The sequence below is a fragment of the Scedosporium apiospermum genome (assembly GCF_000732125.1).
Source record: "Scedosporium apiospermum strain IHEM 14462 chromosome Unknown SEQ_SAPIO_0086, whole genome shotgun sequence".
Taxonomy (NCBI): Eukaryota; Fungi; Ascomycota; class Sordariomycetes; order Microascales; family Microascaceae; genus Scedosporium; species Scedosporium apiospermum.
This window is the reverse complement of record NW_015971787.1, coordinates 1,071,392-1,085,508: the sequence shown is the minus strand read 5'-3', so window position 1 is coordinate 1,085,508 and position 14,117 is coordinate 1,071,392. Positions and strand designations below refer to the sequence as shown.

The 14,117-nt window shown below is 51.6% G+C and overlaps 5 protein-coding genes across 5 annotated transcripts; all 5 read left to right on the top strand.

The window, feature by feature from the left end:
* Positions 1-5: 5 nt before the first annotated feature.
* On the top strand, positions 6-648 carry SAPIO_CDS2545 (uncharacterized protein; the record flags this gene model as incomplete). Its single annotated transcript, XM_016785535.1, has 3 exons — positions 6-145; positions 282-497; positions 564-648. The coding sequence occupies 3 exons, from the start codon at positions 6-8 to the stop codon at positions 646-648; spliced, it is 441 nt and encodes a 146-aa protein (XP_016644911.1).
* Positions 649-2,263: 1,615 nt separating this feature from the next.
* Positions 2,264-3,803, top strand: SAPIO_CDS2544 (uncharacterized protein; the record flags this gene model as incomplete). Its single annotated transcript, XM_016785534.1, has 4 exons — positions 2,264-2,293; positions 2,362-2,864; positions 2,968-3,203; positions 3,262-3,803. The coding sequence occupies 4 exons, from the start codon at positions 2,264-2,266 to the stop codon at positions 3,801-3,803; spliced, it is 1,311 nt and encodes a 436-aa protein (XP_016644910.1).
* A 1,088-nt stretch (positions 3,804-4,891) lies between these two features.
* SAPIO_CDS2543 (uncharacterized protein) lies at positions 4,892-6,119 on the top strand (the record flags this gene model as incomplete). Its single annotated transcript, XM_016785533.1, has 3 exons — positions 4,892-5,038; positions 5,139-5,348; positions 5,430-6,119. The coding sequence occupies 3 exons, from the start codon at positions 4,892-4,894 to the stop codon at positions 6,117-6,119; spliced, it is 1,047 nt and encodes a 348-aa protein (XP_016644909.1).
* Positions 6,120-8,053: 1,934 nt separating this feature from the next.
* On the top strand, positions 8,054-9,911 carry SAPIO_CDS2542 (uncharacterized protein; the record flags this gene model as incomplete). Its single annotated transcript, XM_016785532.1, has 4 exons — positions 8,054-9,410; positions 9,504-9,565; positions 9,638-9,710; positions 9,796-9,911. 4 exons carry the CDS (start codon positions 8,054-8,056, stop codon positions 9,909-9,911), a joined length of 1,608 nt encoding a protein of 535 aa, XP_016644908.1.
* Positions 9,912-10,674: 763 nt separating this feature from the next.
* SAPIO_CDS2541 (uncharacterized protein) lies at positions 10,675-13,330 on the top strand (the record flags this gene model as incomplete). The annotated part of the gene is made up of 4 exons (XM_016785531.1): positions 10,675-11,820; positions 11,938-12,383; positions 12,471-12,779; positions 12,835-13,330. 4 exons carry the CDS (start codon positions 10,675-10,677, stop codon positions 13,328-13,330), a joined length of 2,397 nt encoding a protein of 798 aa, XP_016644907.1.
* Between the last annotated feature and the right edge of the window lie 787 nt (positions 13,331-14,117).

The window sequence follows — 14,117 nt, the reverse complement described above, 5'->3', positions numbered from 1 at the left end:
GAAAGATGACCGCCAACAGTAAGATGATGTCGGCGAGGATTCAAATAGCCAGTGCCGACGAGCTCGAAACTAGTATTGAGCAATCGATCTACTGGACCCTGATCCCGGTGACGTGGAAGATCTCGCCTCCGGACTTGAATACATTGTAAGTTGAACACAAAAAGAAGGGAGAGTTAAAAAAAAAAAAAAAAGGAAAAAAAAATTTACAATCGAAGGAGAATCCTAGCATGTATTTGACTAGTCTCTTTGATACTGAGTTGAGCTACGATGAAGCAACCAAGGACCAGTGGATCCAGAGCTGCGGAATCTTCCTTCGTCTGTGATAAAAAGAACGACCGGGGCTACTATCTCGTCCCTTCAGAGGATCCGAAAAATAACAGCTTTTCGAGGTCCGGACGGATTGACGCTATCGGATGCCGCGAGTTCGAGATGCTGCCCGGCACGGACGAGCTGGGATGTGTTTGGGGAGGCATCACCAAGGAGGACATCGTCATGGGGTAAGTTTCCCTTGATTAAAAGACGTGCTCGCCTCTTCTCAAGCTAAATTGACAGTTGCTCTGCAGCTCACTGGCGACGTATAAAGCTAACGGCAATAAAAACGTGGGCGGTTCCGAACCGTGGAGCCTCAAGGAGTCAAAGGCTGATTAGGACGAGCTGCTCGGCAACCTCTAGGATTTTAACCCTAGGACGCCGTACGTGTTTACTTTGCCTGTCTGCACTTACGGAAATGCGGTTCGGTGGTCTGTCTGGTACTCCAATACTCCCGCGGACGAGAGGCTATACCACTTCCCATGCGGATGACGGATTGTTCTCAAAAAGTCCCAAATCGCAAACCAGATTCACTTCTGAATCTATAACTGGAATAGATAGTCATATATATATAATCAAATTTTTGTACTTAAAAGTCTTGGCCCTAGGCATGTCCACCCCCTGCATCGTCTGACGCATCGAAATGAGGCTTGAAGGACATGGCAACGCCGCATTGCGGCTTGTGCTAATTGGAAATCGAAGTTCTGCGCAGCCGCGCAAAACTAATCCCAGCCACCGCCCCAACAGGCTGGTTACGAATTAAGATCAGCACTTCGCCCTTCCCACCGCATCTGGCATTGGATTTTGCCCGACAACATCACCTCTAGTCATCAAGTATTCTTCAGCGTGGACTAGACCTTTTATCTATAAAGGCGGTCCTCTTCGAATTAGACTCACTATTCCCAGCTCCAAAGATTCGTCGGAAGTTGCTATCTCCAACGTATTGGCTAGACTGAGGGAGCTCTGGCAGTAAATGGATGCTGATATTTCAAGCCCTCAACGACCTAGTGAGGGTCAAGGAAGCGGTTCAAATGTCCCATGCGGCTCTACTCCTTCGCTAGCCAAGGAATCCGATACTCGAGACAATGTAATACTCGGGGGTCCCATACCTGCCTCGAGCAATGACGGGTGTGTCGTGACTGAGTCTGAAGACGAGTTGGCCCCTGACACGGAGTGGGTAAGTTTTCTTCCATTATCTTACCTTGGGAAGATAGAAAAGGAGCGAGGCCCACGCGTCAAGGTACCATAGGCTAACGGGGTTTCCCAGCTCGACCAGGACATAAATTTAGTCGGCCTAACGCCTGATTCTGGGTTGAAAACCTCGCCTCCTCCTCGTCCGCACTCCACGCCGCCACTCGAGGCGGAGGAGGAAAACTCCATGCTACCACTCGAGGCGGAGAAGGAAATAATAAAACGCATCCTCGCACGCTTTAGAAATGGCAATTTTGCTCCGCGGCCAGTGCACAAAGCGGCAGCCCCTCGTATGAGGGCGCGACCGCTCTGCGCGGACGATGGCAAACCTCGAGCCTGCCATTACTGTAAACGTAGGAAATCACATGCATGGAGGCTCGACGAGAATGGACATGCTCTATGTAGCATTTGCGGTGTGTCACTCGGCCTGCCTCTATACCGATGGCCATTCCTACCATTCCGCTTCCTTACTTTTCTATAACTCCGTGACTTGAGGAAGGAACTAACTTTTGTAGATTCGGAGTATATACGTTCTGTCGCTCACCGCCCCGGCGCAAAAAACGAGGCGACAACAGAAATACCGACACAGAAACATCCTATACTTGCTCATGCTCAGGACGACGCTGAGAGTGCTTGTTACGATGGCGCAGCCCACAGCAATGAACGAGCTCCTATCCGTCGAAGGGTTCCGGACGAAATTGAAGTGTCGACTTCTGGTCGACCAGATACTCTTACCCACAATGCCCCCCTCCCGACAGTAGAAATGGACCCGGATTCTGAAGAAGTGGAAACGGTGAGACACGAGTCCCGGAGGTGGCTACAAATCTTGACCGAGATATGTGTGCTAACAACATAACATAGCATGGCCAAGGCAACCGAACGGAAGAGCTGGCTCCATCCATGCGTAGTTCCTCCAGCGATCAAAGTTCCTCACAAGACGGTGACCAGGAGAGCTTGCAGTCGAGTGACGAAATTTTAACCCTGAGGCAACGATTGGATGCTTGCAAGACTCGGCTGATCAAATATGTCGTTGAAAATACCCTCTGCTGTCTGGAAAGGAAGTTTGTATCGATGCAACGCGATGGTGGCACTAGCGCCTCGTTTAATCCCGTTGGGGATACAGGAGCTGGTGCGTGCCAAACATCCAAAGGAAAGCAGCGAGAAAGAAAGAGGAAAGTTGGGCAGGCTGGTGGCAACGCAGAAGACGACGAAGATAATACGCTGGAAGAGAGAAACCCTAAAGGACTGACGGAATTGGATTCTGGCGGGCTACTCGCATGTCCGTTCTTCAAGCACGACACAGCGAAGTACAAAGCACATAGAGCCTGCTGTGGACCAGGGTGGAGTACAGTTCATCGCATCAAGTACGTAACAACTCCTCGGAAGCTCTCTCTTTGGCTTCTGCTAATGTTGTCTATTGGCACGAAGGGAACATGTTTACCGAAAGCATCGCCAACCTAAGTACAGGTGCAACCGCTGCTGTATCCCGTTTGACGATAACGAGTCCTTGAGAGAACATCAGAGGTCCACAACGCCTTGTGAGCTTCAGCCCCCCACACCTGTGGATGGAATCGGCGAAGCCCAAGAGAAGGTACTTCGGAGTCGCAAAAAGGCGTGTCTGGGGCTTAGCGAAATCGAAAAGTGGAGGACAATGTACAACATCATCTTTCCCGACTTGGCAGAGGAAGATATACCCTCTCCGTGTAAGTTCTATAATATGTATGCTGACAATTACCGGGCGTTAACAGTTGGGCATATTAGTCTACGAATACGAGAATTCGCATGAAAAGTACTCAGGGGGCAAGGAACGATCCGAGTACTTGGCTGAGTACGAGAAGTACCTCGTTCCCCGCCTTATAAACAGACTTGAGCACCAATTCGAAACGGATCTCCGCATTTTCGAATCGGGAATGAAGAAGAAGGCCATCGAGCTTGTAATAGACGTACAGTTGGAGATACTGGACGAATTCCGGAAGTGGGCGCCGGGGCCGTCACATCAGAGAGAGCCGCAGCACCAAGCGAGGCCGGCAACTATGCCCCATGATGCTGTGGTGGTCACGCGGAGCGAGGACGTCCAGTCGTTGCCCTTGCCTGCATTCGAGCCGCAAGACCTCCAGCTGGCGTATGATGATCTGGAGCTCCAGTTTTTAAATCCGTTGGCGTCAATAATGGATGGCAATGTCGGTGATGGGTGGGAATGGAATGATATGTGTGCTGGTCCGTCTAATTCTCGAGGTCGGCAGACTTCTGATCCTGGCTACGAGTCCCAAGAGGGGGCGCAAGAAAAGCCAGATTATCAATGAGGCGAAACAACAGGTAGAAGGCCTTATTTCCCTTACTTTTGAGACAAGAGTCTGTACAGATACTTTCCTAAGTATAATGCCGTATTTTCTTATTACTACCGCGCGGTTCGCGTCACAAAAGCCATTGCGTATCAACGACTCCCTGTATGTGATAATATATATATAAATTGACCTAATAGCATCACGGCTTCCATATCTCCAATTAGTTACACCCTCTCTAGTCTAGGTAGGAGTCGTACCACGCAAATCCCTTGGCTCATCTTAACATGTGAGTGACGTTGAAAAAATTGTCGATAACCCTTTCATCAAGTGGCGTGCCCCTGCCGGCCTTTTCCGACAAGAATCCAGCCCTTTGTGATGCCGGACAGTGTACTGGATGGTATTAAGTTCGACAACGGGAAACGTTCCTAGTGAGGGGATGATGCTAAATGTGGTAAATGGACAGTCACCCATCGATGTGTTATTACGGCAGAACCGAGCTGATGGGGGACATTGCTAAATTTTGGTTCGGACGTGACGGGGAAATCTTTCTCTTAACCCAAACCCGGCTCTAGAGGGTCTAGTCCGGCGCCTCGACGGCATCGACGGAAGGACCTTGAGTTTAAAAACCTCAAAAGTGAAGAGCCGACAGGGGAGAGCCGATTCCTCCCTCGTTTACCCCACCCCCGCTCTTGCGTCCTCTCTCGTCCCCGTCTTTCCGCGAAGCGGCACTTGATATGCAGAAGACCCAAAGGCGACTAGACAAGGTGTGGGGGACGAGGGGTTGAAGCGTGACTAGTCGCTACACTACTTCCCCTCAAAACATGGGAGGCGGACCCGTCCGATGTGGCCTATACCAACCATTAAAACCTTGGATTCCCTCGGAAATATACATAAACATGCGAATATGTATTTACATCACTCTCCCTAGGAAAACGAGAATTGAATATATTAAAGACACAAGGCATCTTTGAATATTTGATCTGAGAGCAGTTCTATCCAATTTCCTCCGCCGTCACACACGAGCTCATTGAAAATCGATTCGCGCCTTCAGATTGTATTTAGACACTTCTCTCTTACCGACTGTGCCCCCCATCTGCCCCATCACGATGGCTGGTGTTCTCTATATCGATACTTCCTTCACCAAGATCACGGTGAAGCCTGTTCACCCTACCTTTGGGGCTGAGATTCAGGTCCCGGACTGGAATAATCTCGATGATGATGCTGTCCGAGAGATCAGCAACGCTTGTAACAAGGTAAAGCTCATCGTGCCCTGGACTCTTCTTTCTTTCGCTCTTTTTACTTTTTATTTTTATTCTTCTTCGCTCCTTGCTGACGATAGGCTCTTATCTTCAGTATGGCTTCTGTATCTTTCGCAATACTGGGCTGGACGACAAGGGTCATGTCGAGTTCTCTTGGAGACTAGGGGAACTCGACAACATTAAGCGCTTTATCACCGGCGAGCGCAAGCTACGATACCAGTACTTTGAGCTTTTCGACGCTGGGAACATCGCCGACGACGGCTCTCTCCTCGATCCCGAGAGCACTCGTGCCCACACTAACCGAGTAAGTTGATTCGGATTGCACTTGCGGAGGATGATTACCACTGCGAAGCGAACCCTCGTACAAAACTGACACTTTTTCTAGGGCAACCAGCTTTGGCATACCGATTCTAGCTATAACTTCCGTAGAGCCAGCTTCTCCCTCCTCCGCGCCGTCGAGCTTCCCCCCAAGGGTACCGGCGGTCACACCGAGTTCGCCGACACCCGCACCGCCTTCGTCGAGTTGCCGGATGAATTGAAGAAGGAGCTTGTCAAGAACAATTACGTCGGTTGCCACACCCTCGCTCACTCCCGCAAACTTGGTTCCCCCGAGTACTTCAAGGACCTGGATCCCAGCAAATTCCCCATGGCTCGCCACCACATTGCCCAGATCCACGAGGGAAGCGGCCGCGTGAACCTCTACGTCGGCGCCCATCTCCACCATATCGAAGGCCTCTCTGACGACGAGTCTACTAAGCTACGCGACACGCTCAATAAGCATGTGGCGCAGCCTAAATACACCTACACCTTCGAGTGGGAGCAGCCCGGGGACATGATCATGTGGGATAATCGTGCCACCCTTCATCGGGCCATGGGCGGCTCTTTCGCAGGCAAATACCGCCGTGATCTGCGCCGGACGACCGTTCACGATGACAGCGCCGGCGCCTGGGGCCTCAACAGCACTGCGGGGGTCACTGCGCTTGGCTATCAGCTCAGCAATAAGACACTGGGCACGCCGGAGATGACGCCCGCAATTAGCACGGCGAACCCTGTCGCTGTTGCTGCGGCCTCGTAGATTGAGACCGGTGGGCTATATTTCATGTGTATCCTTGATGTACAGCAGTCTTTTTCGACAATTCTTCCTCGGGATGTTTCTCTCTCTCTACAAGGTCTATCCTTGATATCAAATTGATCACTTAGATTGCCAGTTAGAAGAATAAATATATTTACAAGCATGGGTTTTGATGTATTATCAATTGTGTTTTGATGTTGAGAGGGGCCGGAGATGGAGAGTAACACGGCTACAAGAATAGATTGCTATTTCTTTCGTCATGTTAGCAATTCACAATTACACAATTGAAAAATACATGCAGTTAATCCTCAACCAGAGGGTTTAAGGATTAGTCTGGGAGACCAGGTCCGCTACCTGGCATATCTCAACACAAGTCCTAGACAAGTATTCCCAAATATAAAGTATTAGAAAATATACCCATCTAATACTTGATCGATGATATGTCGGGAGGAGGCTGCTGATTTCCATCTCCACCGCTAACGTTTAAACCCCCAGAAGAGGTGTCCGCTACTTCGTACTATTCGCTGAGATCGAAAATGTCGGGGAAACACGCGGACAAAGATAGTGGAGAAAGGCGGGGGGTATGAGGTTATTCCCTGTTTGGGTTCAGTATCACAGGTAGATTACTGTAGTTTAGATTAGTATGGGTTCTGTGGGGGCTCCAATCCGGCCCCGCGGAATGGCGGGGAAGATGTTAAGGTGGAGTACGGGTCTGGTGATGTGGTTGGCTGAAGAATACTGTGGAAGGGCGAGAAATGACTTGTCTGCTCTGTATTCCTTGAGCAGCTATTCCTAATCTACGAAGTACTAATCTAGTATTCAGGGGTCTTTGTCAACCAGGGGTCCAGGCGTAGGTTTCTGCTTGGTAAAACATTGACGAAAGGGACCCAATGCATCAATCGACGTCGTTTGTTTCCAATCAGAGACCCCGTCTTTAGAAACACGAGGTCTCTGGTTGCTCGGCGCCGGTTCGAGCCCACTGGGGCCCTAACCGATCGGTAGTATTGGGGGGACCAAACTCATCTGCCGACACAGCAATAGCGGGCAGCCCACCCCCGTCTTTCTCCACAACTTTCGTCCGCGTCTTTCCCCGACATTTCCACCTCGACGATCTATGCACAATTCGGCTTAGTCTCGTCTCTTCCCCAGCCTTCTGTCATGTGGGGGAGACCATTAGAAATGAAGGGAAAGAACCTTTGCATCTTGCCGAGTTAAGACACGAATAAGCCCAAGGCCATCTGCACCCCAATCCCCGAGTCACTGCAGGCGGTAAGGAGACTAGCCTGGCGTCTTAGCCATTGCGGGAAGCTCTTGCGGTGTAAAGCTTCCAGGTCAGGCCGGCCGGGTAGTTTAAACCACTTTACGTTTGTGGGGGGAAGATTAAAACCGGGGTATCAAATTGTCCCAAATTGTCGGCGTCCCAAGCTGGCAAATGCGCTAATGCGTCTTTCCCCGCATTTCGACTATTTCCTGGGGAAAGGAAGTTGGGGTGGGATTTCAAATAGCTCAGAGCTTCTGTCTCATTTGCTCCCTGTTCAAGATATGCCCATTGAGCAGCACAAACCCCGGAGTAGACGTCCGATAGACACAGTCTACCATTTTGTCCTTCTCCTTCTTCTTCTATTATTTCCCGGCATTTGTTTTTTGAGTCGGGAGATGCACATGATTGTTGATCTGCTTCCTGGTCCATGAGATATGTCCAATTCTATAAAATCCCATCCCGACATCCTTTGTATTATATAGGGCTTGTTTTGCTTGTCTTCCTTCTCTGTCTCCGCCAGTCCTAATTTTTAACTGGACGTTTGCCCAAGAGGAACATTCTTCTCGTTGCTCTCTGCCATTTAACCTCTCCCTCTTCTACTGGGACGGCGATCTCCCCGTCGTTCATTGACAAGGGCCTGCGACAGAACAGCCATTTATTAAATCCCCTCTTCAAGATGAAGGCCGCAAGCGACGCGGCGCCCAACCTCGCCACGCGCGAGAGCCGCACGACATGGCAACAAAATATCCGCACCATCATAATCTGCTTCATCGTTTCCTTCGCCACCCTTCAGTACGGTCTCGATATATCCATCATCAACGGCGCCCAGGCCATCAAAGGCTTCCTCAAGGTCTTCGGCCACCCGAACCCTAAGGCACCCCAGGGCTACGGTATCTCCCCTTCATTCCAGCAGTCCATCACTAGTCTTATGAACATTGGCGTCATTGTCGGTTCCTTCACGCTCGAGTTCTTTTCCCACCGCTTGGGTCGCAGGAAGAATTTCATCGTCGGTTCGCTGGCCTCAATCGGCGCAAATCTTATCCTTGTCTTTTCTACGAATAAGAGCGCTATCATCTTCGGCCGGTTTCTTTTCGGCGTCTCCAATGGTCTCTATATTGGGTTTACGAGTTTGTATATTTCCGAGGCGGCACCATCGCATCTTCGGGGTGCGCTCGTTACCTTCGTCCAAGTTTCCGTCTGCATCGGCACTATTATTGGCGCGGTAGTCAACAATGCAACGAAGAACATCCAGTCACGCCTTTCCTATCAGATCCCTCTCTTCACTCTCTTCCCCATTCCAGTCTTCTGTATCCTCATGTCTTTCTTCGTCCCCGAGTCTCCTCGCTGGCTTCTCCTGAAGGGCCGCCGTGAGGATGCCCGGACCCACCTCTATCGACTGCGCGGGTCTTCCTTCCCTGCCGAGCTCATCGACGCCGAGATCGCTGCCATTGCTGAGGCTATCGAGGCTGAGAAGGAGAACACACTCCGTGGTTGGGGCGCTGTTCGCCTCATGTTTAGTAGTGCCGAGCGCCGCCGGACCCTCCTGACCATCGCCAGTGGTACTATGCATGGGGCGTCTGGTTTCCCCTTTATCTCCAGCTACAAAACCTACTTCTTCCAGATTGCAGGATCTCAGAGACCTTTCGTTGACTCTATTATCGTTACCACTGTGTCCCTCTTCGGAGCTATCTCTGGTGTCTTCCTTAACCGCTTCGTCGGACGTCGATATGTTCTTCTATTTGGATTCAGTGTCCAGGCTGCCCTCATGCTCGTCATCGGCACTGTCTGGTCCGTTGATCCGGGTACAATCACAACCGGCAAAGTCATCGTCGGCATGGTTATTATATTCCAGTGCCTCTATGCCGCTATCGTCGGGCCCACATCGTGGGTTGTCGCCAGCGAGATCCCTAGCAACCGTCTTCGGGCCATGACCTTTGGTTTTGGTAACGGCGTTGGTTTCCTCGCCTACTTCTTGATTGCCTTCACTACGCCTTACTTCATTAACCCCGAGGCTTTGAACATTGGTCCTAAGGGTTTGTTATCATCTTGCTCCAACTTTCCTTGTTGCCTCTCCTCGCGTCCATTGCTTGGAGGAATATCCTGCGGCTAACATATACATCTCGCAGTCGGTTTTATCTGGTTCGGATCCAACCTGATCACCGCCACGTTCGTTTTCTTCTTCCTTCCGGTAAGGCATAGCCGAGAACTATACGAAGCTCGTCAGATGGAATCCCTCGCTAATTACGTCCCTTCAACGCAGGAAACCCACCGACGCTCTCTTGAAAATATTGATGAGATGTTCTACAATAAAGTTCCCTCCCGCAAGTTTAAGAGTATGGGCACCACGGATCTCTCTTGTTATATTCCCTGTTCCTCCGGATGAACGGCGTGGCTAATTTTCTTCTCTCCCTCGTATAGGCTACCAGTGCACGGGTGTTGTCCAGCTCCCGGAGGAAAGCGAGAAGGCCCTTGCAATTGAGTCCGACTCTGGTACGACCTCGCATATTGAGAAGCGACCCAGTCGCGAGACTTAAGTTGTTGGGTCTGCATTCTTGTCTTGGTGGCCTTTGTCGTGTATTTTCTAAAGGAGCCACTCGGAATACCTCCAGGGGGGAAACGTCAGGGTTACGGTCACTACTTCTGAGGGGTTGGCAGCAGACGACAGCCGAGTTGCGATTGTTATTCGGTTCTGCCTGCCGTGTGTCTGGAGGGGTGGCGGCGGCTTCGCACTTTTGGTTTGTTAGGCAGTCTACGAAGTAGAAGCATAGCGATTATTGTCTGGCAAAACAGTAGATTCCGGCTAACTGAGCAGGAAAGGGAAGTCGCTCGTATTAAGCACAGGCAGGCCTATAAGCTACCTTCGTATGTTAACAGAGTTGAATGTTTAACGCAAACGGCGACTGCGAGGAAGCAGGTAAACATACCAGGGACGGGAGGCAATTGCGTCCGTCAGAGTGGAGGAAATTCCAGGTTTTTTTCTTCTTTCTTTTCCTTCTTTTTCTCGGGATGCGCGTGTATCTGAGGGCGAAACGATTTGAAGGAGGTAAAGGGCTGTAGATTTCCGAGGTGTCACAAGATGCATGATTCTTCCTAACTACTTCGGGTTAGACATGGTTGTTGTTGTCTGTTATGCCATTCGTTCGGAGCTGGCTCATCACTCCAATCCCCATGGCATCGGTAGTTGGAACCTATCCTTCTGTCTTCAATCGGTGTTAACTCACCGAGGCGTCCAGAGACGGCGAAGGACAATTGCGAAACGGCAGTTATCGGAACCGACACAAAAATTGAGTAACAAACATGAAGAACCACCCACTTCCATCCTTTTACAGCGGCCCTTTGCTTCCCCCACTCATGCCCGTGCGACTTTCGCCCCTGTCGCCACCAGCAAATGCCCCATCGTCGGCTTCGACAACCGAAAACCCCGCCAAACGACGTCACTCGTCTGAGCCCGACGGCGAGGGCAGCCCGCATCCGACTCAGCGACCTCGGTCAGATTGGCTGACGCCGCAATCATCACGGCCCAAGGCGCGGACCGGACGACGACACATCATCACCGAAAGAACGGCAACCAACCATCTTAACGACGCCGACACCGGCCCGGTACCCATGTCGACCTCGACGGGCCCCACTTCCGCAAGAGCCCTCGCGACAGTTCCAGCTGATAGCCCGTACGTGCGCCGCAAACGCGCCATCGCCGCTTGTCAGTTGTGCCGTTTGCGCAAGACAAAATGCGACAATGGGCGTCCGGTATGTGGGTCGTGTCGCCACCACAAGGCACGATGTGTTTACGCCGATGGCTCGGAAGCGGATGGACTGCAGGTGGGGTTCGATGAGGCTGCGAGCAGGCACCGTGAAGTCCTCGAGCGACTGGATGACATCCGAAACATCCTGGCCCGCTCATCACCATCAGATGCGCGCAGTAATAGCGCAGCATCCGAGATGGGCTCACAATTATCTGTGTTGAATGCTTTAACCAGAAGCGGCCTTAATCATGAGAGTGCCGGTTTCAGTGCTGTCGAGACAGAGACTTTGTCCGACCGCCAACCCTTGTCCTCGCCCACTGCATACCTCCAGTACACGAAATGCGAGGCGATTCTCAAGTGGCCTGTCTTCAAGGGCGTTATTTCTGACGAGGACGCCGCCATCGACTCGTTCATTTTCGATGGGCATGTGCGCGGCGACGGCGAAGAACACGAGGTAGGCCCTGCGACCGTTAGCGACTCGGCATCGCCAGCCTCGTGGGGTGGCACTACCAAGCAGCCCAAGAGGATGGCATCGTTCTTTGATCAGAGCATGCACGAGCAGGCCTTCGTCCCGTTATGTCAGAAGTTTCTCGTTGTGGTCAACTGTCGAAATCCAATCCTGGACGACCATGATCTGCTCTCGTATGCGAGGTCCGTGGCGGAGGATGGACCAGGCTGGGATGCGAAATCTTGCATAGTGGTAAGTTTGACACCAACTCGCCCCCTACCTAACCATGCCCAGCACCTATCCAGCCTTCTATTCTTTGACACATACTCTATGACAAAGCGGCACCCCTTCCACTAAGGTATTCTTCAGCTTCTCGCCTGCGCTCTGGCCAGTTATTCCCGCCCCTGGGAACCTCCGCCGTCTGTTCGATCTTCACTATCCCCTTCCGCGCGCCGTGACTCAGCTGTTTCTCCCAACTTCATGTCAGAGTCGGACGACGAGGCCGCCGAGGCCTATTACGAAGCTGCCCAGAGACGCTTCGGATTCCTGGGCACGTCTCTCGTCGATATCCAGTGCTTCTACTACGCGTCTCTCTTTGAGAGATACGCCTTCCGGCCGCTGCAGGCTTGGATGTATCTACAGCAAGCAGCTACGCGGCTACGTGTTCACAACATGCAGCGGCACGGGCAAGAAAACCGTCTTCGCATGGGTGGCCAAGGTGACTACCCTGTAGAATCTGAATCTACAGGAGCAGGATCGGCTATCAGCTATCACCTCGAGCAAAGGGCGTTTTGGACCATTCACAAGGCGGAAAGGTATTTATATCTCGATAGGGCTACGGTTGACCTCCTGCTCATTGTGCAATTTCGCCTTGCTAATTGTGCTATTCATGATACCTCTAGAGAGTTCGCCACGGCACTCGGCATCACCCTCGCCAGTGACCTCACGGGATTCAAGTCCCCGACCGCCTTCCCCACTCCTCCGGAATCCCTAAATAACCTGGCCCCCGGTGATGACGGCGATATGTCAGATGTGTTTTCACCTCGGCGGAACGAGTTTATTTGGTTCTTTTATCTTGCCGAAATCTCACTCCGGCGGACGCTTGATGAAGTCCTCTCCGTCATATACGAGAAGGGCGAGCAGAGTTGGATTGAGAATATTGATCTGGTCTGCCGACAGTATTATGAGTCTGAAAAGCAGATTTCTGACTTGTGTGTATATCACCTGCTTGCCCGCGAATCTCCCAGAAGCTAACCACCTTTCCAGGCAATCTCATTTCCCTCCATCAATGCGCTACGACCCAGCCTCTCAGCCGGATAACGAAATGGGCTACTACTTCGAGGGCCGCTTCGAAGAGTGGAATGAAATCATTCTCCGGCCCCTGGTTTACTACTGTCTTCACCACCCGCCCACAAAACCGCCGACTCCATCTATTGCGACCTTAGCACAACGCCACATGACGCTCTGCGTAAACTGCATCCTGCGCTGCGCCGACCACGGCCGCCACGGCGCCACATGGGTAGTCCTGCGTCGAGCCTTCCGCTGCACACTCATCATACTGGCCGCCGTTGTGGCCGATGGACCCGTTAGGCCACCGGAGAATTGGAAGGATCTGACGAGCACCTTGATTGCGACGCTTGCACGCTGGTCTGTGGGTGTTCGGGATCTACAACGAATGCGGAGGGTTCTGGAGCGGGTTTTCCGCGCGGTGTGCGACGTTGAAGCGGCTAGAATGCCGGTTGAAGAAGGGGGAGCGTGGTGACCTGTACGAGGACCGTCTCATGTTTCGCCACTCCACATGTCGCGCGTTGACCAAAAGAGCATGGTTCCTAATATCAAGACTATAGGTACGCTGGCTATTGATACCCCAAGCTTGCTTACCTTCTATATACGTGGAATTAATTTTCGCTGCATTCTCTCCTTAATCGTCTTCTCATCTATATCCGTACGCGGCATCGTAGAGACGCTTGTCCTCGAAGCTGTCACACCCCATAGTGGCCGAGAATGGGTACTTTGGGTCAAAGGTTTCTTCGTACCTGTATGGAAAGCGAGGTCCCTATTTTGAGTCGACCTGCGTTCACATCGTGATGTCAAGGCCATTTTTTTTTTGGGGGGGGGGGGGGGGGGGGGGGGGGGAGAAAGACACTTCGCCTTGAACTCATTTTCCTCTACTTAAGAGCATTGTTAGTGATAGTTATTTCTTCGCGGCCCGTCCCAATAGGTCCGAGATGCGGAGGAACACCAGTCGCTTGTCTGGCTAAGACGTCACAGCTGGGGATCTGAATGCTGTCTGGGCCCTTAATAGATTATGCGAGAGACGCCGTTGGAACGAAATTATAGGACAAAGCCATGGTTATCAGCTCAAACAGCTATCTAATCTACACCTTCCATCATACATAGCAAGAGTGTCTGTTGCTTTAAAGTAAATCATTGCCACCGCATCCATGAGTGAACCCACTAGTAGGACGCAGGACAGGTCGCACAGACAAGAGTTGGCCCATCTTGCTAACCGGACTCCTTTTCCTCGCAGCGGCATCATGGGGGGGATT